Genomic DNA, 27,916 nt, shown 5'->3' with positions numbered 1-27,916 from the left:
GTGTGTAAATATATCTAGAAAATGTCATGCTTTGATGTTGCTTTGAAGACAAAGAGCAGTTACACTAAATATTGATCTTATTTAGATTTCTATTTTGTTCATTCATTTGCATTTTGTTAATTGACAAAAATAAACTATTAACATTCTGTTTTTTTAAGCATTTTTACAAATTTGCAGCATGTTTTCCCCATTTGCCTAAAACTTTAGCACAGTACTGAATATATTTAGATTGCAGTTTTACAATTGAACGTGATGATATTAACCAACTGTTAAACCCAACCAGTGATATGTTCTCCTCATTATAAGTGTCTTGTTAAAAAAAAGTCTCCTGGACACTTATAGAAACCAGTTCACATTTTTTTCAGTGCAGTTTAAAAAAAAAATGAAAAAACTTTCCTCCGAAAGCAACTTCTCTCCAACTCTTGGGACACCAATGATTCAGAAAAGTGAGATCAGCACTTAATGTTATGTCCAGAATCAATTTCATACACCAGCTCTTTTGCCTTGCATTGTAACTTCTTGGACCATTGTCTAAAAGAAAAAAATATATAGAAACATTGGAAATACATATCACCGACACCTGTGCAATAAATACATTTAAAAAATGGTGTGTGTTCCCCTCTATTTTTGATAACCAGGGCAGGTAAAGCTGACAGCTGCGGGCTGCAATTCCCAGCTGTGGGCTGCAATTCCCAGCTGTCAGCTTTATATTGCCTGGTTATCAAAAATAAATGGGTCCCCAATTCTGGCACTTTGTCTGGCTTTTCCCACTTGCCCTGGGGTAATAGGTTTGGGGTTGATATCATCTCTTTTATGGCCTCTGACATCAAACATAAGGGTTAGTAATGGAGAGGTGTCTATAAGATGCCACCATTACTAACCACATAGTGAAATTGTAAAAATACATAGTCAGAATAAAATACTATATTCCTCACCTGTCTGACGATAATCCGTTAATGGCCATGTCCCATGGCGATCTGGATGATTTGGAGAGCTGTCAGATCAGTGATTTAACTGGTCTCCATGCCAGTCAGAACACACTGAAACAGGAGCGTGATTATGCTCCTGTAGTGTGCAGTGCTGATCACTTGATCACCTCACTGATGTCAGCGCTCATCAGAACTTTTCCACTCAGCAAGCGGTGAAGTGAGCTGTGAACTCCAGGGACCTTTCTCACGTCAGAACTACAAACTACCGGAGCATTCCCATGCTCCTGTCTGAGTGAGTTCTGGCTGGTTTGCTGAGCAGTCACATCATGTCACCGCTCAACAAACCAACCAGATTTAGCAGAGCTGGAGTTCTTCATGGGACAGATATGGATTATCTTCTAGTTGGACAGGTGAACAATATGGTGTTTTCTATTTTTCATTTTTTTTAAATAAATGTGTATTAAAGGGTGGGGAGTTTTATCTCAAATAAAGGACTTTATTCTTGCTGTCTCTTTATTACAAGACTGTGGGGTTAGTAATGAGCACGTCTTAGGGTACCGTCACACATTGAAATTTTCATCGCTGCGACGGCACGATTCGTGACGTCGCAGCGTCGTATAATCATCGCTCCAGCGTCGTAGACTGCGGTCACACGTTGCAATCACGGCGCTGGAGCGATGCCGAAGTCCCCGGGTAACCAGGGTAAACATCGGGTAACTAAGCGCAGGGCCGCGCTTAGTAACCCGATGTTTACCCTGGTTACCAGCGTAAACGTAAAAAAACAAACAGTACATACTCACCCGTCGGTGTCCTTCAGGTCCCTTGCCGTCTGCTTCCTGCTCTGAGTGCAGCCGTACAGTGAGAGCAGAGCGCAGCACCGCTGTGATCTGCTCTCACTTTCCGGCCGGCACTCAGAGCAGGAAGCAGACGGCAAGGGACCTGAAGGACACCGACGGGTGAGTATGTACGGTTTGTTTTTTTACGTTTACGCTTGTAACCAGGGTAAACATCGGGTTACTAAGCGCGGCCCTGCGCTTAGTTACCCGATGTTTACCCTGGTTACAAGCGAAGACATCGCTGGATCGCTGTCACACACAACGATCCAGCGATGTCAGCGGGTGATCAAGCGACGAAAGAAAGTTCCAAACGATCTGCTACGACGTACGATTCTCAGCAGGGTGTCTGATCGTAGTAGCGTGTCAGACACAGCGATATCGTAACGATATCGCTAGAACGTCAGGAATCGTAACGTCGTAGCGATGGAAATTTCAATGTGTGACGGTACCCTTAGAGGAGCCTCTCCAATACTAACCTGTGGGCTTGATGTCTGCTGACATTACAAAGCTGACATCAAACCCCGCAACTATGACCCCACTAGCCACCGCACCAGGGTAAGTGGGAATATCGATACTAAGCACCAGAATTAGGACCTCCATATTATGGATTACGCCGTACCCCTGTGGATTACTTTTTTTTATAAAATGGGTAAAAGAGGGTAATTGTCTGGGAGTGCTTTATACAACTAAAGGACTTTTATGTGTGTTTGTTTATTTCTTTTGACTACATTAACCTCAAAACCATTACTCCGATTGTCACCGCACCAGGTCAATCAGAAATAGCCAAGACTAAGCCCCAGAATTGGCAGATCTAATGGTTGTGCCATTTCTGGGGTGGTTGAGAGCTGGTGTTATTAGTCTGGGAAGGGGAAATAACCATGGTAATTCTCAACCTACTAATATCAGCCCACAGCTGTCTGCTCACATTTTGCTGTGTTAAAAATAGGAGGGACCCCAAATCATTTTATTTTGGGTCTCCTTTTATAATAACCAGTAAAGGTACAGCAAAACGCTGAGTGCTGATATAAATAGGCTGAGATGCTCAATGTTTATTGGACCCTTCCCAGACTACTAAGACCAGCTCGTGACTGTCTGCTTTCCCTTAGCTGGTTATTAAAAATAAGAGGGATTCCACACCATTCTTTTTTATTTATTTATTGATTTATTATCTAAATACATGTACAATAAACTACACACGCAAAGTAATGATTATATATCCCACTGACATATTTCTATTTAATCTATTCTATTCTGACAGTTCCGGCTGTGATTTTACTATACTCAGCTGATGAAACGTCGGGCTTCCTTTGAGATGTGTGAGTAAAATTTGGATGGTACATGCATGGTCTGTGTGCCATTCGATTTTTTACTCGCACCCATTGACTTGCATTGGTGAGTCTTGGACATTTCACGCAGCCATACGCAGCATGCTGTGATTTTTCCTTCAACCCAATTCCAGCTGAGGAAAAACTTGCAGATGAACACTGACTCATTGAATAACATTAGTGCAAGTGCAATAAGATTTTTTCTCACATTGCACTCACCAGATCCTTACACAGATGTGAGCAAGCCCTTAGACAATGGTCAGAAAAGTGTCTGTCTGGCTGATTATAAAAATAAAAATGTTATGGGTCTCAGAAAATTGCGACAGGGACAAAAAATTATTTTTGTAAACTTTAATTTTTTTTCACCACTTAAATAAAACAAATCTGTACAAGTTTAGTATCACCATAAACATACTGATCTGTAAATCATGCTTACAGGGCTTTCTTTTACTAAAAAATGAACGCCTTTAAAAGAAAACCCCAAACTTAATGGCAGAATTGATTTTGATATTTTATCCCACTTGGAATTTTTTTCTCATTTTTCAGCACATTGTATGAAAAAACGGATTGTGTCATACTAACTACAACTCATCCTGCATATAACATGCCCTCATACTGTTATGTAGATTAAAAAATTATAAACTTATAGCTCTTTGAACAAGGAGAGGGAAAAATGAAAACATAAAAATGAAAATTGTCCACGGAGGCAAGGGATTAAGGAATAAAAGAAACAGAGTTGATGTTTAGGTACTTACCTCCTCTTTCTAACTGTGTATATACATGCAACAACACATAAACCTGTGAATACTGTGATCACCGCTGCAATACAATATAGCCACTTGAGATGAAGCTCTGAAGGAGGTTCTGTAAGGGAAGCCAAAACCAAAAATAATTATTGGTAATTGGGGCTTTGCGAGGAGATAAAGTAAAACCATTGGCATCTAAGAGTAAAAAGATTATATTCACACTTTATCATATTTTCAAAATTGGGATTTTTTTAAAGAAGCTGTCCCATGTTCTCAATCGGGCACACACTGTTACCCAGCCTCCAGGCTTCCTGCTTGCTAAGGAGTGGTACATTCCTGATTGATTGACAGTTTGGTTAAGTGGCATGGTTGCACATCTGGCAGGAACTGTGCACTTTCCAATGCTGTAAGCTTTGTTCCAACATAAACTGAGCGCACAGTCAGTGAAACTGACTGGATCAAGAGATTTTACCAGCTTTCAAGCAGGTGTTATGGAATGCCCACCAGGGCCGTGGGGTACTCGGTACTTAAAGGGATGTGTCACGGCGACCTGGTCCGAGGCCCTGAACGTCCATGTTAAAGGAACGGTCTTTAAAGGGGTTTTTGAAATAAAGGAATGTTCGTGACGCCAGCTGTGGTATTCTGTCAGGGGTGACCGATGCTGCTTAAAGGGGTCCTCTGGGGTGATGTTATGGCAGCCAGATGGTATAACTTCCCACAGGCGAAGTAGGTCCCCTGGGCTCTCGTGTGTAATTGGAGATGGTGTAATAAGAAACAGAGGACACAAGGTTGCAGTCTCTTTACTAAAGCAATTCAGGCAGCCACAGTCCAGGGTACCGGATCACAGGTGCTGGTGGTGGTCCGGCTGGCTTGGAAGCAAGTTGGGATTTCCCCCTTACCAGGTGGGGTTAGAAGCCTTCCCTTTAGCACTGTGGTGTAGTTCCTTGCTGCCTATAGCTGTCCAACAAGGTCCTCAAGAGTTTTCTGTCCTTTGTGTAAGTGGGACACTAACCTGTATGACAGGTGGCTCGAGCCCTTTCACAGGGTCTCTATCACGACCCGGGCCCTATACGCCACTGTGTCTTCAGGTGTTAGGACGGGCAAGTGACCTGTAGTTCAGTTGTCCTGCCAGTTACTGCTGTGAGTCTTAGAGCCCCTCACAACCTCGGTTTTTCCGGCTACCGGTGTCTGCGCTCTGTCAAGAGGTAGCTAAATTGCAGCTATTCTCCTCTGGTCTTAACTTCAACTTTGCCTCTTTTCCTTTTCAGTCTCTTTTTTAGTTGCTCTGTTCTGGCTTTCCTTCCCAGGAGCTGCACGGTTCCAGCTTTCCTTCCTCAAATGTCGCTCTCCTCTCACCAACTACTAACTCTTCCTAACTGCCTAGCAACTGCCTCATCCTCCTGACCAGAGACAGCAGCTCCCCTGAAGTTGGGTGTAGAGCTCCCCTTCTGGCCTGAAGTCAGAATGGTGTTGTATGTGCTGATTACCTGTTAAATGGATCCTTCCCTGCTTCCAAACGTGACATCACTCTCCCCGTGAGGAAAGCGATGCCACTGTAACAACCGGTTACCTGGGGCATTACATGTTGCAAAATAGGAAAAAACTTCTAAGAACTGTGCTCTTTGTATAGGAAACCGGCCATCATTGATAGACTGCAGAAGTGGCCAGTCACCTAAGCAATGAGCAGTAAAGTATAAAGTGTAAAATTCCTCCATTCTAAAGAATGAAGAGGATTTTTACTAAGAGATATATTGCAAAGTTGGTTACTTTTACAAGCACTTTGCAATTTTAGCCATTTAAGAATTTGAGACAACCGTATATTTTGATTAACCAGTTCAAGACTGGGCATATCCCCCCACTTCCTACCCTCATCCACCTTTTTATTTTTTTGTGTTCATAACAAGGAAAATTGTTAAGAAAAATCTAAAATGCCTATTTGTTTGCGTGCTTTCTGCTTTTTTATGACCACAAAAGACCGCTAAAAATATTTAAAATTCTGTTTTCGTACAAAATTTTTTTTATGTTAAACATATGGTTTTTTTTTTTTTAAGTCAGCAGTTATTCAGACTAGTGGTGTTGTTTGTTTTCCTCTTGCTTTTTTCATTATTTATTTATTTTCTTTCATTTATTTTGCAAACTGTGCCCCCAATTAGGTGTTAGAAGACTTTTTGGGTGACGCTTGAATAAATTAATACATTACTTTTATTGCTGATGTCCCCTTTAACTAGGACTGTATTGGAGATCCAGTTCCAGGGGAATTTCAGCTTTTGACTGAATATCATAGCTGATAAGATCTCTTAGGAGTAGGACCTGTTCCTTCCCTACACCCAGCAATTACATGATCACTGGGTCCGGAGGAGGAAGTACTGTGAGTACACAATGATCAGAAAGGCAAACATGATAATAAATCATGTCTGTCTTCTCTGTGGGTCAGCTTCCTGCCCCTAATGCTGCACAGATTCCTGAAAGCTGCTTAATCTACATTAACATTTTAGAATGTCATAGCATGATAAAGTGTAGACTGCAAAGACATTTATAGTCTTTGGGTGGTCCAGCAGTTATTTTTTTTATTTTTTTTAACTTTTGTCTAAATATAGTTCTTTCAGTATACAAAAGTTTATTTATCTTAAGTGTGTGATACTTATAGACTCTATGACCAGTTAACAAATTATGAAAACTGACTCATTAACACTCAAAAATGCACGTGTAAACCCCAGGGTCCTGGTTGTTACAGTGGCATTGCTTTCCTCATGGGGGGAGTGATATCATGCTTGGAAGCAAGGGAAGAGCTTCTTTATCAGGTAAACATAAGCATGCAACATGTTCACACTCCATGCCAGAAGAGGGAGCTCTAATCCAGCTTGTGGGTGACACCCCTATATATATTCTGGTCTGGAGGAAAAGTCAGCCAGTCTGAGAGTTAGTTCCTGTCAGAGAGGCAGAGGAGAAGGAAGCAGAGGGGCCATGCAGCCAAGAGGATGCTGCAGCTCCTGGACAGAGATAACACAGAAGGAAGAACAGCTTGTAGTGAGCGTGAAGGAGAGCGAAGCACAGGACAGTGACAATTGGGGAGGACAGCTGCAACTGGGCTACCTTCCTGCAGAGCACAGACACCAGTAGCCAGAAGACTGAGGTTGTGAGGAACTCAAAGACTTACAGCAGAAACCGTCAGGACAGCTGGACTACACGTCACCTGTCTGCCCAAATACCCAGGAGACACAGTGGCGTATAGAGCCCGAATCATGATAGAGACCCTGTAAAAAGGATCGAACCACCTGTCATACGGGTTAGTGTCCTACCCTTTAAGGAGGACAGAGAGAACAGTGAGGACCTTGACAGAAGCCACATGCAGCAAGGGACTACACCACCGTGCTAGTAAGAAGGCTTCTAACTAACTCTTGGTAAAGGGGACTCTGAACTCGCTTCCAAGCCAGCCGGACCCTGCCTGTACCAGTGATCTGGTGCCCTGGACTGTGGTTGCCTGAAGTCTTCAGTAAACCAGGTAAAGAGACTGCAAACCTGTGTCTTCCGTTTCTTACCGCACCATCCACCATCTTCATCTACACACCGGGAGCCCTGTGGACCCAACTTCACCTGTGGAAAGTTATACCATTTTAACTGCCATAACATCACCCCAGAGGACCCCTTTAAGCAGCGTCAGTCTCCACTGACCGAATACCACAGGTAGCGCCATGAACACAAACTTTATTTAAATCCCTTTTACATGGGCACCCAGGGCCATTGACCGGGTTGCCACCACTGTGAGATATCCCCTGAAGTACCGGACCTGGTACCAAGCACCCCAGAGCCTTGGCGGGCGTATCATTTTTGGCGTCACAAACAGGATGGACCGACACATTGAAGTGGGTCATGTGCGCCTAAGAGACTGTGTTGTGCTGAGAGACTGTTGAACTGTGAATTGCTGCCAAAACCGCTGCCATTACAGCACCATGTGGCGAGCAGGAGGAGTGGGTCATGTTGTCATGGGCGGAGCTTGGAAGAATGGCGCGAAAGTTATGGCCGCCCCTCATCGATATTACTATGTCCGAGAGATCTGTCCATCCCCAAGAGACGTCCGCCTCCTGATCTGGGATGGCGGGAAACAAGGAAGAAGGAACCGCCCACGAAAGGAGGCATGGAAGGAACAGCAGGAAGACGCGGCTCAGAACCCAGACAGCAAGATGGAGAGTGGAGGTCACCCGGAGGAAGGGGAGGAAGCAGCAAGCTGCCCCAGCCAATGGAAGAAAGAAGAAGACCTGCTGTCAGCAATGAACCCAGAGGTTCTTGGAGAAAAAGTGGAAGAGCTGTGCTGTCAGCTACGGCATTCCTGGTTCCGTGAAGCTGCAAAAGCGTGGGAACAGCGACGGAGCTAGCTTCCCGAGAGCCCAGCCTGTGATGGAGGAGTCCGGCACCGGAGACACCGCTGCAGCAGGTAAGAAGACATACCCTGCCCTGGTAGCCGAGGACACCCTGATACTTCCCGTAGACGCTCTGCCACCCCTACCACCCAGCTGGGTGTGCAGATTGATTGATTCTGAGTGGCCCTGGGAGATCATACATACCTCCGCAGCCCCACTGCAGATGATGAGGGGGACCCAGGAAGCACAGGGATAATGGGTGACCTTCCGGCGGGAGCACTCCGGCACCAACCCGATGGGGTTCCCCGGGGAGGCCTAGGCTGAGGGAGAATGTCTGGAGGTCATCAGCCAGAAAGAATACTGCCGGCAGAAGGCGCTCAAACAGGAGAAGGAGGACAGAGAGCGGGACCTCCAACGCAGGGTCATAGAAGAAAGAAATTTGCGTGCCAAAGCTCAGGCCAGAAAGATTAACCATGAAGAACGGGGCCCACAGAGACAATGAACTGTAGAACCATTCCGTATCAAATCCAGCTGGGGATTTATCAAAGAATCTGGCGTGCAGCTGGTAATATTTGTCACCAGGCGTGATGTGGAGCCCCACCTATTAGAGGGACCCATGGAGGAGGACATGATTGCGTTGCAAAGGGAGATCCCCATGATTACCTGGTGGGAGCACTGTAGACGTCGGGAGGAGCAAGAAAGACAGCAATTCCTGGCCCAGCAGGCAGAATATGAGAAAAGGAATATGCAGGCCAAAGCACAGACCCCAGATACTGGACTAAAACCATTTGAGTCACCTGTTGTGACATTTGCAGAAAGATATGATCCTGAATTTTTCCGGTCAGGGAGCAGCACCCATTCAGAGCTACACTGGCAAAGGAAATAGACAGTTTTGATTGCAAGTTTGAATATGAATGTGAATAGTTAAAGAGTTTAAATGTTTGATTAACCTGACCAGATTTCTGTTTAAAGAAAGTTCATTTGTTTAAAGACACTGAGGCCATGGATGGTGAATGGTTCACAAACTCTCCATTGTATATAGTTGGCACCTCTTCAGGTGCTTTCTACTGGTTTTACGTGGAACCTTTAAAGAAACTGTTGCTGATGTTTGCCTTATGAGTTTATTTGTTTTACAGAGACCTGAAGAAAAACCGTCTGGCGAGGCTGAAGACCAGGTCAGGATGTTACGCCTTGTAGCCCGCCCAAATCCTACATTGCGGGTTTATGACGGGCCCCCCACATTGTTGCTGCTGTTAAAATGTTGAGTTATTGACTTGAATATTGATTGCACTTTTAAAAGAATGTTGAATTTGTTGCACTTTATAGAAGTGATAGTGTTGAATACCGTCAGAGACGTTACCTTGTAAGTGAAGTAGATAGTGTTTTATATGCGAGATAAAATATGCAAATAGTGTTGAGAATAATAGTGAAAGTAAGGCTGAAGTTTTTGCACTTTGATTGAAGAGAGTCCTAAAGATAGTATACCCGTAAAGGGTAGTCGCCATTTCATAGTATGTTATAAGAAGGTTTTATATTTTTTTGAAAGTTATTTATACTGTGTATATATGTTCCTGTAATGTTTAAGAATTAATTACCTCCCATAAAGGGAAGCCAATGTTTACACCAGTTTAACCTGTTTATAAGCATTAACCTGTACTGTTGTCTTTCTTTTCCCAGTCCGGGAGTACTGGATTTAACGGAGGGGGAGTGTAACACCCCAGGGTCCTGGTTGTTACAGTGGCATTGCTTACCTCATGGGGAGAGTGATGTCACGCTTGGAAGCGAGGGAAGATCTTCTTTATCAGGTAAACATAAGCATGCAACATGTTCACACTCCAGGCCAGAAGAGGGAGCTCTGATCCAGCTTGTGGGTGGCTCCCCTATATATATTCTGGTCTGGAGGGAAAGTCAGCCAGTCTGAGAGTTAGTTCCTGTCAGAGAGACAGAGGAGAAAGAAGCAGAGGGGCCGTGCAGCCAAGAGGATGCTGCAGCTCCTGGACAGAGATAACACAGAAGGAAGAACAGCTTGCAGTGAGCGTGCAGGAGAGCGAAGCACAGGACAGTGACAATTGGGGAGGACAGCTGCGACTGGGCTACCTTCAGAGCGCAGACACTGGTTGCCGGAAGACCGAGGTTGTGAGGAACTCAAAGACTTACAGCAGAAACCGGCAGGACAGCTGGACTACACTTTACCTGTCCACCCTAATACCCAGGAGACACAGTGGCATATAGAGCCCGGGTCCTGATAGAGATCCTGTAAAAAGGCTTGAGCCAACTGTAATATGGGGTAGTGTCCTACCCTTTAAGAAGGACAGAGAGAACAGTGAGGACCTTGACAGAAGCCACAGGCAGCAAGGGACTTCACCACCATCTTAGTGAAGTTATACCATCTTAACTGCCATAACATCACCCCAGAGGACCCCTTAAGCAGTGTTGGTCTCCGATGACCGAATACCACAGGTGGCTTCACAAACACAAACTTTATTTAAATCCCTTTTACATGGGCGCCCAGGGCCACAGACCAGGTCGCCGCTGCCATGACATATCTCCTTAAGTACCGGACCTGGTACCGAGTACCCCAGGGCCCTGGCGGGCGTTCCATATGAATACTAGTATTATGGATAATTGGGTAAACAAGGAGTTAACAAATTAGAGAAGTTTTCTCAAGCTCTTAAATGGTTAAAATTGCATAGTGCTTGTAAAAAAAACAACTCTGCCATTTGCCTCTTATTAAAAATCCTTTCCCTTCTCAAGAGAGATTTTTAACTCTATTGTGTACAGCTAGTGTCTTAAGTTATCAACCATCTCTGTAGTCTCAGAATGACCACTAACCTAGGTAACTACGTAGGTAGTGGGAACTTTTTTCTGCACTCTTAAGCGGACCACATCATTGGATCTGACCTGCCTCAGTCTCCTGTAAATTTTTCCATGTTGCAGAAGCAAAACTTTCTCTGCTAGCTACAAGGGAGAGTATTCAGTTCTGACCAGAAGCAGGACCATGCCATTGGCCTAAACTGTCAGTCTCCAGAGTGCACTACTTGCTGCAAAACAGGAAGTCAGGGGCAGAGCAGTATTCAGAAAAAAAGATGAGAACCTTTCTTTAACTTTGTTGGTAAGTTCCAAAAGCTAAATAATACATACTGCTGGCCAATCAAAGGCTGGCATCTGATGTCAGCATGTCACGAGCAGTATGCATGGCAGTGACATCATGCGCCACCCATGGCTGGTACGCCAAAGCCAGCTGCAGACTATAGAAGAGGACACCAAACGTCGTAAGAGTGTGAAGGAAAGCAAAAAGAATTTACTTTTTTTCGTGTGTTAGAAAAAGAGCATTATAATGGACATTATACCAGCAAGGGATCCAGGATAGGGAACATTATAAGGTAGGGGCCCAAAATGGAGGAAATTATACAAGAAAGGGGTCCAGGATGGGGGAAATTATATGAGATAGGGGCTTAGGATGGGGGACATTAGACCACTAAGAGGCCCAGGATGTGGGACATTATTACCGAAAGGGCCCAGGATTGAGGACATTATTACAGAAAGGCGCCAGGAATGGGGGCATGATTACAGGAAGAGGCTAGGATATGGAACTTTACTACAGGAAGGTGTCAGGATGGGGAGATAATTACATGCAGAGTGAACAAGTATGTCTTTATAGGATCTAGAACGCTACAAAGGCCCATACATTTGACCGACATGGAGGTGGGGGCCCAGGTCTAAATTTTGCACCATGGCCCATCAGACTCAAGTTATGCCACTGGCTGCTACCAATCCTTATTGTTCAAATATTACCTGTCCAACACAATTCTGGGCTCCAGTCGCTCCAATATCCATCATCAGCACAGTATATGTTTGCTTTTCCTCGGACACGTAGACAGGTGTTTGATGTCTCAGATCTTTTAACACTATATTGACTGCTTTCTTTCTGATTAGCCACAGTCTGGAAAAAAAATTATATACAATGTTATAGCTAAAATTTCAAACCAAAATATAATAAACCAACTTCATTTTCCCGTGCTACCAAAATGGGTGAAAATTCACAAAATTGGTTATTCAGGTATTCTTTAGACAGGTGCACTGTATTTTAGGGACTCAATGGCTACTCTGCTATGTAAGAAAATACAGATGCTATGTAGAAGATCGAGTTGTAATAGTTGGTAAAGTGTAATATAGGTTGTGTATTGGGGCCAAGGAGAAGTTATTAGCAATTACATGTAATACGAACCTGCCACATATCCATTTGGTTTTTGGACTGGATCTCATATTGGAAACAATGAGCAGGAAGTTTTCCCTTGGGATCTTTCCAGCTCAGGACTAATTCATCAGATATGGCCATGGTCAAATTTAGATTTTCTGGTATACCAGGTTTACCTATCAAACACATGACAAATTCGAATTTGTAGTTTTCCATGAATTTTCTACTGTTCAAAATAAAACATATTTCTATACATTTTCCCTAGACTTATCTGTAAAAATATTTGTGCTGACCAAGCATAATATTAGATGGGTTGTCCGGGCTTCTTGTAAAAGTCTGCATTCACTGTATGATATCGCACACTTTTGGATCCTGACAGTGTGTCATGTGTACACTGTTAGGATTCACCAACATTGCCAGTCAGAGCGTCTGGTCACAAGTATGTGATTTATTGTACATACATGCAAAATCCTGGATTTATAAATGGGCAATTCTAAGCTGGTTTCTAAAGTGGATGGAAATTATGCATCCTTCTGGAAAGTTATAACAAAACTGCCTCTGTATTCATAACTTATAGGGATTTTCTTTTCCATCAGTAATTGTAAGTTGTCACCCGAGGAAGCGGTGACAACAGTTGGTGTCACAATTTGCTTTCTGGTCCAGCTAATTCAGTTGGGTCAAGAGTTGGAGGTTTCCCATTGAAATGCCCTAAAAGGATGGCATTATTGATGCAATGGTCAAGGAATTGTGACTGTCTATTCCTTCACCACTCTATACTAATGCGGGCTTGTGTTGGCCTTCAGACACCTAAATGTATGTCTAGTTGTTCTTGTCCAGTAGAAAGTTATTATATCACAATTAATAATAAGTAATTGATTATTTTTATCTTACCTATACTCTGTGGCTGTAAAATAAAGTATGATGGTCTTATTGGATCCATGCCTGGAATTCCAGTGACACAAATAAACAGGTCGGAGAACATCTCGAATACCTCACTTCCAAAATCGCATCCTGTATTCATTTCATTCCGCGTCATGTATTTTCTACACATCTTCTTCTGAGACATTCCATCTTGCCTTCAAAATAACAGATTGGAGTAAGTGTTCACAAGTAGAGCACATGTGCGCCAATGTCTATCAAATTCATTATTTACTGTGCAGAATTGGTCATCTCAAGGAACACTCAGATCCTTAAAGACCCCAACTTGGAGAACTTTTCATGAGTCCAACACATTAACTTTAATATATGTCTGTTAGTGATGAGCGAATGTGCTCGGATAACATCTTATCTGAGCATGTTCGGGTGTTATCAGAGCATCTGGATGTGATTGTATATTATGTTCAAGTCCCTGAGGCTGCATGATTTGCAGCTGTTAAGACAGCCTCAACACATGTGGAGATTACCTGCTTGTATGGAGAGTATAGAAAGCGAACAAATGTTACTAAGCATAGAAAGTAGAAAGGAAAGAAATCTAAATTTTCCAACAAAGAACCGCACATTTGTAAAACCTATTGACCACATTATAAAAGAATGAAATCATCTTTTGGCAAACAGTGATGAGCGAATATTTTGAAAAATAAATTTTGATCAGGAAGTTTTCTAACCACTAATTGAAAGTGTTCCAAAAGCTTTCAATCACCATGAAAAGACATGTATGACTCTTCTATGTCTCTCTCAATATTTAGGAAGTCTTTACTGTTGTGCTTTCACACATTATTTGAACAGTTTATTCAGTGTTTTATTGCTTTCTTACTCTATTGCTAAGATGAGAGCTATGGTGTTATCTCACTATGCAGATTCAAACTCAATTTAGTTGCTGCATTCCCTGCCTCTGCTTTTATACTGTCTATGACAGTCCTTCCTTATTGGCTGTGCTAACTTTTGTGATAGCTGCAAGGCATAATTGGAAAGCCTGAACAGACATGCCTGGGATTATGTGAGCTTTGTGCTCAGTGTAAACTTGCTGTGGCCCTTTTAGGCAAATTTATGTGACTTGAAAATTGTTCACATTAAGTAAATTCCTAAAAACGTGACATGAGTTATATTCACATCAAATCGATTTGCTCATCATCTCTAATGGTTAGAGATGTTAGTTATGGACAGAATACTGTTGTGACACATCTGTATACTAGCTGTGAGTAGCTATGTGGCTTCTTATTTATAGCGGAAAGCTTTTGGGCACACAAGTTTCACCGTAAAATCGTTGCTCATCCCTAGAAATATTTTAAAGACATTGATTTATTTGTGAGTTGGATAAATCCCTAGTTCTGCCTGCCTTGTCATTTTGACCTAACCTGAGTCTGTCCTCCCTTTTTAATCAGGAGCATGGCACCAGCTTGCTAACTCTAGGATGGGGGGACATTATTACAAGAAGGGGCCAGGACGGGGACATCATTACATGGAGGGTTAACACAAATGTCTTTATAGGAACTAGAATGCTACAAATGCCCATGCATCTAACCAATATGGAGGTGTGGGACCAGGTCCAAATTTTGCCTTGAGGCCCATCAGACTCTATTTACACCACTGGTACTGACTAATAATATAACTAGGAAAGATATTGAAAATCAAAGAATTAATATAGGAAGCATAATGAAAATGTATACATTTAGTAAACTTTATTTGCTGAAATTAGAATACCCCTTCAATCCAAATTAAAGATGGCAAGCGCTTACCAGTACAGTAGCTCATAGTTGTCATTGCTGCCGATTACACCAGATTTCCATTCACATTTTAGGTTTTCATATTTATGGTTGACGCACCTGAAGTCTTTCACTTTTGTTTCAGGAGCTCCTGCAGAATAAGGAATTCTCAAATTGTTTGTCTGTTATATACTTCAATATTAGGCAAAACCAAATCAAAACCTTTTCCTTATAATTAGTAGTCTTGTCTCATCGTCTTCGACAGGAGTGCACTGCTCCACAGCCCCCAGTTACTTGCTTGCTGGGATTCGATGCACTTCTGCTTGACTTACCGTTGTGACCAGGGGCATTGTCCCAATTGTGGCCCAAATTGTGTGCTCTCCGATACTACTGTATGAGCCAGCATTGGCTCTGCAGCATCGGAGAAGCTGGGTGGATCAGGAGGAACTAACAGAGAACTCCAACGATCCAGCTAGCTTCAGAGCATCATTTGCAAGCTTCATTGGAAACATCTTGTAAGCATTTCACATGTTCAGCCACTGTTTCTATACTGTAAAGGTGGCCAGCAGGGCTGGACTGGCCATCTGCAATTCTGGCAAATGCCAGAAGGGCCTGTCTAGTCATGGGCCACCTTGTCTGCTACGTTGTTAACAGAATCGGTATTCTCAAGACACCCACACTGTTAAGAGTTGTGACGGAGGTATCATTAGAAATATTGGTCTTGTAGTAAATCTTGCTTCAAACAGGGTAATATTAGGAACCTAACCATTGCATGCAATGAGGCTGAATTGGTTATTAAATGTAAAATCCCTGAGATAACCAAACATTCTTCTATATCTGTAAATGGGAATTACCTGTAATTAGAGTATTAACAGAACTTTTAAAGATCCCATATATTTAGGATACAACTGTGTGATATTGATATGAGATTCCTTTTTTTCTTTACCTTGTAAAGAAACCTGGTAGTTGGCTTCCACCCATTTACTCCATACTTCGTTTCCTTCTGTACATTGGCCTTTCAAATATGTTCTCATTTTTATGGTGGCATTCTTCTCAAGATTAAAGGCTCCTCTGTATGTTAGCTGCTTAATCCTAACTGACTTTGTAAAAAGAAATACAAATACATAAAAGGAACGGGCATTTTACTGAAACTATTAACCAACACAAAGAAGCATTGTTCTATTGGGTGAAGTGGATGGGTCACCACATTTCACAATACAAGCTGCATACATTGTGATACAGATCTGCTATGAAAATCCATGTCAAAATGACTGTATATTCATCTATTATTAGGGTTTAGACTCAATCTCTACTGCATAACCGTATTGAGAGCTCCTCAATGTACCCCCTTCCTGCTGCTGCTGAAAGAGGTAACATAGCTCAGTACAAGCCGCTGTTGTCTCGCTGGGTTAGTGGGGCGAGACTGAATTCATCTGGACTCATGAGCTCTCTCACTTTTTAGCTGGACTCATAAAATGCTACATTTATATAAACTGATTTTTACTGTAAGTACACCACCCAGTACCAGTACATCACCATTATGTCTATGAGATTTATTTAATTATGCATGCAGCTTATATTATTACATCTGTTGATAGATCTGCCTTTTCTAAAAAAAATGCACAGTTCTCTTACATTCTTATATACAATATCTATGTGGCACTTTTCACTTCAGCAGTTTGTGTTGTACATTTCTCCTTAAAAATTTTTATTTACAGTGGTTATGTGGGCTGGTAATGAGCTCTGTCTCTACAAACGCGATAGCAAATATTACACTTTTTTTCTCTACCGTTTCCTTTCTTAGTACATTGCAAGACACTGCTCAACATTAGTGTCAAGGCTGCTGTAATCACAGGTCAAATCAATGTCAAGGCTGCTGAAATCACAGATCAAATCAGTGTCAAGGCTGCTGTAATTACAGGAGAAATCAGTGTCAAGGCTGCTGTAATCACATGTCAAATCAATGTCAAGGCAGTTGTAATCACAGGAGAAATCAGTGGCAAGGCTGCTGTAATTACAGGTCAAATCAGTTTCAAGGCTGCTGTAATCACAGGGCAAATCAGTGTCAAGGCTGTTGTAATCTCAGGTCAAATCAATGTCAAGGCTGCAGTAATCACAATTCACATCAGTATCAAGGCTGCTGTAATTATAGGTCAAATCAGTGTGAAGGCTGCTGTAATCACAGGTCAAATCAATGCCAAGACTGCTGTAATCACAGGTCAAATCAGTGTCAAGTCTGCTGTAATCACAGGTCAAATCAATGTCAAGGCTGCTGTAATCACAGATCAAATCAGTATCAAGGCTGCTGTAATCACAGGGCAAATCAGTGTCAAGGCTGTTGTAATCTCAGGTCAAATCACAGGTCAAGGCTGCTGTAATCACAGATCAAATCAGTGTCAAGGCTGCTCTAATCACAGATCAAATCAGTGTCAAGGCTGCTGTAATCACAGGTCAAATCAATGTCAAGGCTGCTGTAATCACAGATCAAATCAGTATCAAGGCTGCTGTAATCACAATTTAAATCAGTATCAAGGCTGCAGTAATTACAGCTCAAAACAGTGTAATTACAGCTCAAAACAGTGTCAAGGCTGCTGTAATTACAGGTCAAGTCAGTGACAATTCTGCTGTAATCACAGGTCAAATCAATGTCAAGGCTGCTGTAATCACAATTCAAATCAGTATCAAGGCTGCTGTAATCACAGGTCAAATCAGTGTCAAGACTGCTGTAATCACAGGTCAAATCAGTGTCAAGGCTGCTGTAATCACAGGTCAAATCAGTGTCAAGACTGCTGTAATCACAGGTCAAATCAGAGTCAAGGCTGCTCTAATTACAGTTCAAATCAGTGACAAGGCTTCTGTAATCACAGGTCAAATCAGTGTCAAGGCTGCTGTAATTATAGGTCAAATCTAAGTCAAGGCTGCTGTAATCACAGGTCCAATCAATGTCAAGGCTGCTGTATATATAGGTCAAATCAATGTCAAGGCTGCTGTAATTACTGGTCAAATCAGTATCAAGGCTGCTGTAATCACAATTCAAATCAGTATCAAGGCTGCTGCAATTACAGGTCAAATCAGTGTCAAGGCTGCTGTAATCACAGGTCTCTACCTCTACAATCCTTTTAGCTTATATCATGCTTTACAATTCCTCCATTTCTCATGAGTACATAGCAATTATCAGATAGAATCAATGCCTAACCTGATATAATTACAGGACTTTATTAAGGGTACCGTCTCACAGTGGCACTTTAGTCGCTACGACGGCACGATCCGTGACGTTCCAGCGATATACATACGATCTCGCTGTGTCTGACACGCTACTGCGATCAGGGACCCCGCTGAGAATCGTACGTCGTAGCAGATCGTTTGAAACTTTCTTTCATCGCTGGATCACCCGCTGTCATCGCTGGATCGGTGTGTGTGACACCGATCCAGCGATGTGTTCACTTGTAACCAGGGTAAATATCGGGTTACTAAGCGCAGGGCCACGCTTAGTAACCCGATGTTTACCCTGGTTACCATTGTAAAGGTAAAAAAAAAAACACTACATACATACATTCCGGTGTCTGTCACGTCCCTCGCCGTCAGCTTCCCGCACTGACTGTGAGCGCCGGCTGTAAAGTAAAAGCAGAGCACAGCGGTGACATCACTGATGTGCTGTGCTTTACCGCCGGCACTGACACAGTCAGTGCGGGAAGCTGACGGCGAGGGACGTGACAGTCACCGGAATGTGAGTATGTAGTGTTTTGGGTTTTTTTACATTTACAATGGTAACCAGGGTAAACATCGGGTTACTAAGCGCGGCCCTGCACTTAGTAACCCGATATTTACCCTAGTTACCTGGGGACTTCGGCATCGTTGGTCGCTGGAGAGCAGTCTGTGTGACAGCTCTCCAGCGACCACACAACGACTTACCAACGATCACGGCCAGGTCGTATCGCTGGTCGTGATCGTTGGTAAATCGTTTAGTGTAACGGTACCCTTAGACTGGTATACAAATGCCTTGTCATTTATTTGATTAACAAATTCAAGTTATTTTATCTTTATTGTTCCTCTTTCTGTTTCTTTCCCAACATCAACTGGAAAAAAGTAATGGGCTGCCTTACTAAAATGCAACACACATTTTGTTTTTTTTCTACATATAAGAGAGCCCATGTACAAAAACACTTATGTTAGAAAAAGTTGGAGCCTAGCAGTTATCAACAACTGAACTCTTCCTGTAACAGTCAGGATCAGAGAAACCAGGGGCATCTAAGTTTGGTACAGGGAGATACTATACCATTATACTTTTAAAAATTGTTAAAAAATAAAAATAAAAAAGATAAAATTCTAACTAAATACTGTTACATATTATGTAAACAGCATGACACATAGTGTGAAAGAAACCTCAGTACACAACTGCAAAATTGCTGTTTTTTTCTATTGCCTTCAATGAAATGTTTTAAATTTTATAAAAAAAAAATAGTTTGCACCCTAAAATTGTAACAATAATAATGACAGAAAACAAGTCACACTTGGGCTCTATATAGTATTTCTTTATTTGTTCCAATCACCTACTAAATATATATTGTATCGTTCAGTGAACTATGGGAATGGAATCTAAAAAAAATTGTGGCCAAATTTCAGATTTTTTCCATTACTCACCCCCCACGAAAAAAGTTATATAAGACAGAATGTAAATCATCATACAGCTAAGCCAGGGGTGAGGAACCTCAAGCCCGTGGGTCGCTTACAGCCCTCAATTACCTTTTTTCCGCCATCCCCGGTAGACCGCAGTGTTTGGACTATCAGCTATATTTTGACAACCGCCAACCTGTTAATTTCTTCTTGCTCATGCAGTGTCCGCTACTGAACCCTGAAGGGCATGCAATGAAAGATTACGTCCTGACACCAGTGCCAGAGTCAGGACATACTTTGTGGGTGGAGTTATCGCATGATTTGTATGGCCCCCAAAGGATGGTATAAATATCCAAATGGCCCTTGGCAGAAAGATAATTCCCTACCCCTTAGCTATGCCAATGAAAAAATTAAAAAAAAATGTATGTCTGTTGATATGTATTGATGAAAAAATACAAAATGCTTGGTCCTGATGGTCCAAAATAGACTAGACTTTAAGGGGTTAACAGTCGCTTATGTGAATACACAGCACACATTGCTCTGGCGGTCTATAATTGTTACCTTACCTTCCATCTTTGTTCATTGACGACTTGGTGGGTTATTTCATACCGTACAGGACATTCACTTGTGCTATTTATGAAAGCTGGAGGGTCCCACGTCATTTCTAAAATTCCCAAATTCCCAAGGTCTTTAATATGTATATTATTAGGAGGACCAACTGCAAAGAAGAAGAATTAAATTGTTATTGTCAATCATTTTTCTACCCTTCTAACATTTGTTTTTAATATTATATTTTAGCATTTCTGAATGATAAATTCAAGAGGAGAAAGGACCTTTTTTATTCCCTTAAGAAAAAAAAAAGACGTTAAGTGGTTCATACAATTTATGATCCATGAGAAAAAGGATCTATAGGTGAATCTGATGTGGCTTCCAGGCTTTGCTTGACTCTTCCAATGACTTTATGCCTTGCAGGTTGGACGTTCTCATACATATATTTCATTCCCAGAATATCGTTACTCGATGTTGGTGACCAGGATCGTTTTGGTTTTCTTTGTGCAAAAGGTAAATTGTCAGCATTCTTCATGACATGTGATAGCACCTTGTGACTTAGGATAGAGAGCATTGTTGAGGCACTTAAAAATGTTTCTTCTTGGCACGTTGGTGGTAAAAAGAGAATCATTCTATCCAATGTCGAATAAATCATCGTTAAAATTTATTTTAACCCTCTAATGATTATGCTTGAAAGCGTTTTAAAGGCGTGATCCAGGATAAACAATCAATACCTGATGCGACACCCGACACCCCCGCTGATTACCTGTTCCCCGTGCCAATAGAAGAGCTCAGTTGCGGAGCTGCACAGCACATCTCCGTTAACTGTATAGTAGCCGCGGCCAGGTACTGCGCATCTGCCCCTAATGATTGAATGGGGGGGGTGGATGTGCAGTACACAACTGTGGCCACTATGTAGCTCAGTGTTCCCCAACTCCAGTCCTCAATGCCCACCAACAGGTCATCTTTTTAGGATTTCCTTTGTATTGCACAGGTGATGGAATTATTGCCTGTGCAGGAGATGCAATTATCACCTGTGCAATACTAAGGAAATCCTGAAAACATGACCTGTTGGTGGGCCTTGAGGACTGGAGTTGGGGAACACTGCTGTAGCTGATTTGAATGGGGGCGGAAGTGCAGTACCCAGTCACGGCCACTCTATAGTTCATGGAGCTGTGCAGAATCGGAGCATTTCAGCCTGGGACTGAAGACAGCTGATCGGTGATCAGCTAACAATCACATTTTAATGACCTATCGTAAGGATAAGCCATCAATGTAAAAGTCCCGGACAACCTCTTTAACAACCAGCCAATTTTATTTTTGCTTTTTAATTTCCACAATTCAGTAACTAAAACTTTTTATTTACTTATTTATTCTTCTTTCGTTGTTTTTACTTCTATGAAACCTTTTTTATGTTGCGAGAAGTTGTATCATTGTTTCGCCAATGTTTTGAATAAAACTTAAATTACTGAAAAATGATTTTATTTTTTTTTTTTTGCTACACGAACTATATTTTTTCATTGCTCATGTATTATTCAGGTTATTATGGTCATGTGGATACCTAACTTATGCAACTTCTTTTTAAATATTTGTACTTAAATATATTTTGCATGAGAACCAATCTGCCAGAGAGATTTTAAATGTTTTACTGATTTATTAAATAATTTACTGATTAATACTAAACTGATATTTTAATGTGATTTTTTTAACATAACTTTTTTCCTTTATTTTGCTTCTTTTCACTGTAACCAGGGGGCATCTATAGTCTCAGTTCCAGAGGAGAGCAGACCACTACAGTGACATATAAACATAAACTTTAATCCCACCAGTAAATTTACAATAATGGGGGCTTAAATCACAGATGTCTGCTTTTTTTTTTTTTTTAAACAGCGCCTCTCTTGTTTATGGGCTGTGTCTGGTATTGCAGTTCAGACTCACTTGACATGGACTGGACTGCTATTTCAAGCAAAACTTATAGACTATAGAAGCAGTTTTCCTGGAGGAAGAAAAAAACATTTTTTTTTTCTAATAACAGACAATGATGTTACAGTAATGCAACATGAGAAAACTAACAATGCAAATATTTAGTGTTGAATATTATTTAACAAAAACTCCCACTATTCTGGCAGGTGTCCAATCTGAAACATAGAAGTAACAAACTAGCAGGAAGTTTTACGCTCTGGGTTCCTGGAAGGATTTCTCATTTCTCTACATTATTTAGAAATTTAGCGCCAACAATCCGATGAGTTTATGACTCTGCAGATACAAACTGATGTGTAATAATGAATAGGCACATAAAAAAGCTAATATTTACCTGCCATCTGTAGTGATGATGTGTACGGGATAGCAAGGGTCAAGTACACAATAAATCTTGATATCCACTGAAGACTTACACTTTTCATATTATTACACAGGGAGGTTCGGTCCACGTCCCACATTTATTTTCCTTTCACAACACACAAAAAGATCACTGAAAGGAAAACAGTGATAATTAACGCAAGTATTAAAATAAAATTTGTGAGGGTTTTCAGTTACTTTCCTTTTTTTGTCTCGCGGTATTAGTTACTGTTTTTGACGCAAAATTCTTCAAAATTGTGCGTGGGGATGATGAATTTGGTGCAGCTAAAAATGGCCTTTTTTTCTTTCTTGCAAAATGATGCAAAAGTTGCAGCAAAATAATACTCTAAAGTACACGAGGCGGGTGACTGAACTGAGTTGTGACAAATGTTCAGACTTTTTATGAAGTTGCAGTTGATGAATCAGGCAAAAACATCTGGTATCGCTAAACCTCACAAAGCAAATAACAAAAAAAAAAGAAAACACATAAAATAAACTTTAAAAAAGTGCAAATAGAATAATGAATTGGGTGCAAACAAAAAAAAGGGACAAAACACACAAATCTAGACCAAAAACTTGCATGAAGGCATGGATGAAGCGGAGATGAAATTTTGAAATGCATCTAATGAATTTTTAAAGAATAAGACATTTCCTCTCGGTCTTACCTTTACCCATTGATCATTAGATCAGTTTGGTCTCATGATAAATGGATCTAAGACCTCAGCGATAGCTTGCATACAATAAAAGGAAGTCAATCTTTATAAAATAACTATATAGCCCCGAGTCATCAAGAGCAGCGTACCTCACGCAGGTCTTGATGATGAAGTATGTTGAAGTGATATGTGACTGATTCATATAGAGGCACATGGAGTAAGATTTGTAGCGTAAGGTAAGCCAAAGTTCAGTATGAATTCGACAGAAGGGCATTGCACAGGGGCGGACACTGACAGCTTGGGGCCGCTGTGCAAAAAATGCATCTGGACCACCCTCCTTTTATGGCGACAAAGCTACATATATATATATCCACACACACATACATGTACTGTATATACATACAGGTATATAATGCAATGATGGCTGATGGAGAATGGGAAAGCTTCTTTTCTAATGGAGGAGATAATAGACTGGTAGTCTGGTCACCGGCTCCTCCATTAGCAGTCATTTTATATCTAATAAGGGAGCGAACTATGTAATAAAAGAGGGTGCTGTGAATAACAAAATAACAAAAATACACAATGTAAGAGACAGCACTGTACATAACACCAGAGGAAGCTATATATTAAGGGACAGCACCATCACGCTCCTGTTCAGGTGTACTTACCTGCCGTGTTGAGGGCAGAGCAAAGTACTGCAGTGCGCAGAAGGCAGGAAAGGCCAGAGAGGCCCAGCGCATACACACTGCAGTACTTTAAGCTGCCCTCAACAGGGCAGATAAGTGCACCTGCGCAGGAGCGCGATGCCAGGGAGCTACAAACCAAGCAGGAGGGTTGCATCGCAAGAAGATGAGAGGCGCTGGACCCAGACCTGCGACACCCATTGGACCAGACCGCCCCCCCCCCCCCCCGGTGAGTATAATATAACTTATTTTTCTTCACTTGCATGTCCGACCGGGGGCTTATCTAGAGCATTATAGAATGCTGTAAATAAGCCCTGAAAGGCAGTGGCCATATCATATAGAGGCCAAAACAGGTGACAGGTTCCCTTTAAACATAAGAAGCATTAATAACGTCTTCCTCCACCTCTCCCTGTTCCTAAATCCATTATAAATCCCCCTTCCTCCCTTCCCAATCCCCCACACCCCTCATTGCCTTCTCCCCCACCCCATCATTGCCTTCTCCCCAGCACCCCCTTTATTGCCCTTTCCACATTTATCATTGCTTTCTCCCCCACCACCCCATCATTGTCCTTTCCACTACCACCATCATTGCCTTTTCCCCCACCACCCCCATTATTGCCCATTCCACCACCCCATTATTTCTTCCTTGACCACAACCATCACTGTCTTTTTCCACCACCATCATTGCCTTTTCCCCACCACCCCCAAAATTGCCCTTTCCACCACCTTCATCATTTCCTCCCCACCACCCCATTATGGCCCTTTTGACCACCTCCATCATTGCCTTCTCTCCACCACCCATATCATTGTCCTTTCCACCACCTGCATCATTGCTTTCTCCCTCACCATCCCCATCAATGCCTTCTCCGAAATCACCCCCATCATTCCCCTCTCCTACACACACACACCCACATACCCCTTTCACCTCTCCACACGCTCTCCCGCAGCATCTCCTTTTCCGGCAGCTTCCTCTCTCTGGCACAACCATCAGCCACGCTGCTGAATTATGACGTCATCCAGCCATGCCGCTGATTGCTGTGAGAGACAGGAAGTGCGGCCAAGAAGCAGGACGCAGAATGGATCGCTGCAGCTCCGCTGCCATTTTCTTCTGTAGGCAGAGTTGCAGTGATCTCTCCCTGCCCGCCCCACATGAGGGCAATCTGGCCAGGGGCCCCCCAGAGCCTCAGGCCAGGCCAGATTGCGCTCATTATTAGCTGCCCTGCAGGGGCCCCCTGGAGCTTCTGGGCCCCGATGCAGCTGCACCGGCTGCACATGCAATGTGTCCGCCCATGCTGTCCCATCTACATCCCACCCCAGCTCTACCCATTTTACAAGAGCTGGTCAAAACTAGTATAGAAAAAAGTTGGTACATTTTTGTGCAGTTGGTTTCTTTCTCCATTTATGAGCCCCTTCTTTTCCTCCTACCTCCCCATTTTATCAATCACACTTAAAAACTGCTAAAATCCAGCATGGTTGAAACAAGATAGGCTGCAAGCTCACTTATGGATCATATTTCAGCTGATTTTTGTAGTTTGTGGTGATGGGGAAAAGGAGAGGAGGGACAGATTAAACAGTCAATGAAACAACAGTTTGGCTTTTTAGTAACTATATTAAATCATTTCAGTGCCATATTCACAGCTACACTGCTCAGTACTGGTGTATAATGTCCTTCATGTGGCTGCTGCTTCTAAACATGTACTACATAGAGACAGAAGAACAGGAAACTGTGTGCTGTGTATGGGAGACATCATTGGAGCTAGTCTCCACCCACTAGCTTAGAGATAGCTATTAAATCTATGTATATTCAACTGTATTCGTAACCGATCTTTATTGAAACAACTTTGCAGAATTACAACTCTTACACAACTATGCCACATATGTGACACCCAAAGTATTATTCTATTGCTTACTGTCTGGCAGTAAAGAAAATGGAGCACGTAGACAATAGAAATATTAATGGCATGGATGGGACACGCGATGTCTTAAAGGGGTTATCCAGAACTATATAGCTTTTTAATACAGGTCTAAGAACTAACAAATTGATAGTTAATGTTTCCGCTGACGTCACATCAACAAAGCAGCTGCTTCTTTTCTGCTCTGCCCTGTTTATGGGGCGTGACTGACGATGTCATGCTGATTGATGTCAGCTCCCCGCTGCTTAACTGTGGGGAGCATGATCTTCAGCAGTTCCGCCCTGTCGATGAAACATCCCGGAAGGGGAAGAGCTGCTCTGATGACGTGGTGCAGCTGAATCACCGGCAGGAGCGGTTGGTGACATCTTTGAGCCGGCGCTGAGTAGAACTGGTAGGTATTTACCTCATTTTTCAACTTAGTGCCTGCTAGTTTGTAGGTCCAAAGTAAAAAAAAAAATAGTCCAGGACAATCCCTTTATGAATAAACAAGAGATTTAATGGGTAAAAAATTGTTAATTTTTATTTTAAAGATTATGTTATTATTATTTTTTAACACTTTCTGTTCTTATGTTACTTCATTATAATACTGGAGAAATATAACAATAGTCTAGTTATCTCCACTGCCTGATGTCTGCAGGAGCTTTGTGTTTCAGCAGTGTCAGCCACCTGCGGTGCCAATTATTGCTGCCAATTTCAGCACTGCCTAACAAGAACAGCATCCATAAAGCTCCTCATTAAAGCGTCTATAACCCTCTCCAATAAAAAGATACAAAGGCCCAATATTCGCTTGTCAACAGACTTTAGTGGCCGTCGCTGCAGGACTGTGCTGTTGGTGTGCACACAATAACCTGCCTCTATAAAAGAACTACATGTTATAAATGGACAATATACAGAGAATCCATTGCATTTGCTATATATAAGTATAGTATGCATAGATAACAAAGCAGCCCTACTGTATGTATGCAACAGACTCTATACTCAGATACATTTATACAAAAAGGTCATTGTAGGACCCGACCTGCTGCCCAAAAATATTACAGCGTTAGTGGTCAGTACAAGAAATCATACATTGCTTCCAATGCAAATGTCGCTATTAATATTGCATTTAATAATTCACCCATATTAGTGGGTTTGGGGTGAATGCAATCAGCTAAAGTATTTCACCCCCATAATTACAGCCTGCTCAAATCAGAACATGAAAATTCTGAAATTATTTATTCATAAATATGACTTATCTTGTAAGACTTTGAGATTCTCGTGCCCAAAGGTGAAACTGATACATGAAAGAAAATGTTATTATAACAAATGAGTCTCTTATATGTGTCATATATCACATTTTATACAATAGATAGATAGAAAGATATATAGATAATAGATAGATAATAGATACATAATAGTTAGATAGATAATAGATAGATAATGGATAGATAGATAGATAGATAGATAGATAGATAGATAGATAGATAGATAGATAGATAGATAGATAATAGGTAGATAATGATAGATAGATAGATAGATAGATAGATAGATAGATAGATAGATAGATAGATAGATAGATAGATAGATAATAGGTAGATAATGATAGATAGATAGATAGATAGATAGATAGATAGATAGATAGATAGATAGATAGATAGATAGATAGAAAGATAGATAGATACATAATAGATAGATAGATAATAGAGAGATAGATAGAAAGATAGGTAATAGATAGATTGTGAGAGAGACCAAAACATATAGACAGCACCACTATTCAATATGTTTGATATTTTTAATGTTAAAAATATACTGACAAGCAAAAGAAAAAAAAAAACCAAGCACCTCCATAAAGCTAATCTAAATTAATCTGATCACATAGTAACATTTTTTCCTAATTTTAAAATATATTTGCCATAAGTGTAATTCTCATAAAACATCACTGGGCACTTACCAAATGGCTTATTCTGGAACCAGCAGCAGCTCAGTGTTTTGCTTCTCAATATAACAGAGCAGAATAAATATTGGGACTGAGAGGTGTGGTCAGAGGAGGGCAGCCCCTGCCTGAGTCACACTGAGAAGACTCTGCTGTCATTCATTCATTAAATTGGTAAACAGAACAGACAATATTTTGTCAATTATGCCATTTCTACAGAA

The 27,916-nt window shown here is 41.6% G+C and overlaps 1 protein-coding gene across 2 annotated transcripts; it reads right to left on the bottom strand.

The window, feature by feature from the left end:
* Positions 1-322: 322 nt before the first annotated feature.
* IL13RA2 (interleukin 13 receptor subunit alpha 2) lies at positions 323-27,763 on the bottom strand. 2 transcript variants are annotated; one of them, XM_077285381.1, is made up of 10 exons: positions 27,714-27,763; positions 22,512-22,667; positions 20,215-20,366; positions 15,981-16,134; positions 15,068-15,185; positions 13,284-13,468; positions 12,423-12,568; positions 11,990-12,137; positions 3,846-3,954; positions 323-531 (listed from the first exon to the last, which is right to left on the bottom strand). In XM_077285381.1, the coding sequence occupies exons 2-10, from the start codon at positions 22,633-22,635 to the stop codon at positions 453-455; spliced, it is 1,215 nt and encodes a 404-aa protein (XP_077141496.1). In that variant the 5' UTR covers positions 22,636-22,667; positions 27,714-27,763; the 3' UTR covers positions 323-452. The 2 variants fall into 2 exon arrangements, with proteins under 2 accessions (XP_077141496.1, XP_077141497.1); XM_077285382.1 differs by lacking the exon at positions 27,714-27,763 and adding an exon at positions 26,187-26,320.
* Positions 27,764-27,916: the final 153 nt, after the last annotated feature.

Source organism: Ranitomeya variabilis, chromosome 2 (assembly GCF_051348905.1).
Source record: "Ranitomeya variabilis isolate aRanVar5 chromosome 2, aRanVar5.hap1, whole genome shotgun sequence".
Lineage (NCBI taxonomy): Eukaryota > Metazoa > Chordata > Amphibia > Anura > Dendrobatidae > Ranitomeya > Ranitomeya variabilis.
Note: the sequence above shows the minus strand (reverse complement) of the source record. Positions and strands in the feature narration are given on the sequence as shown.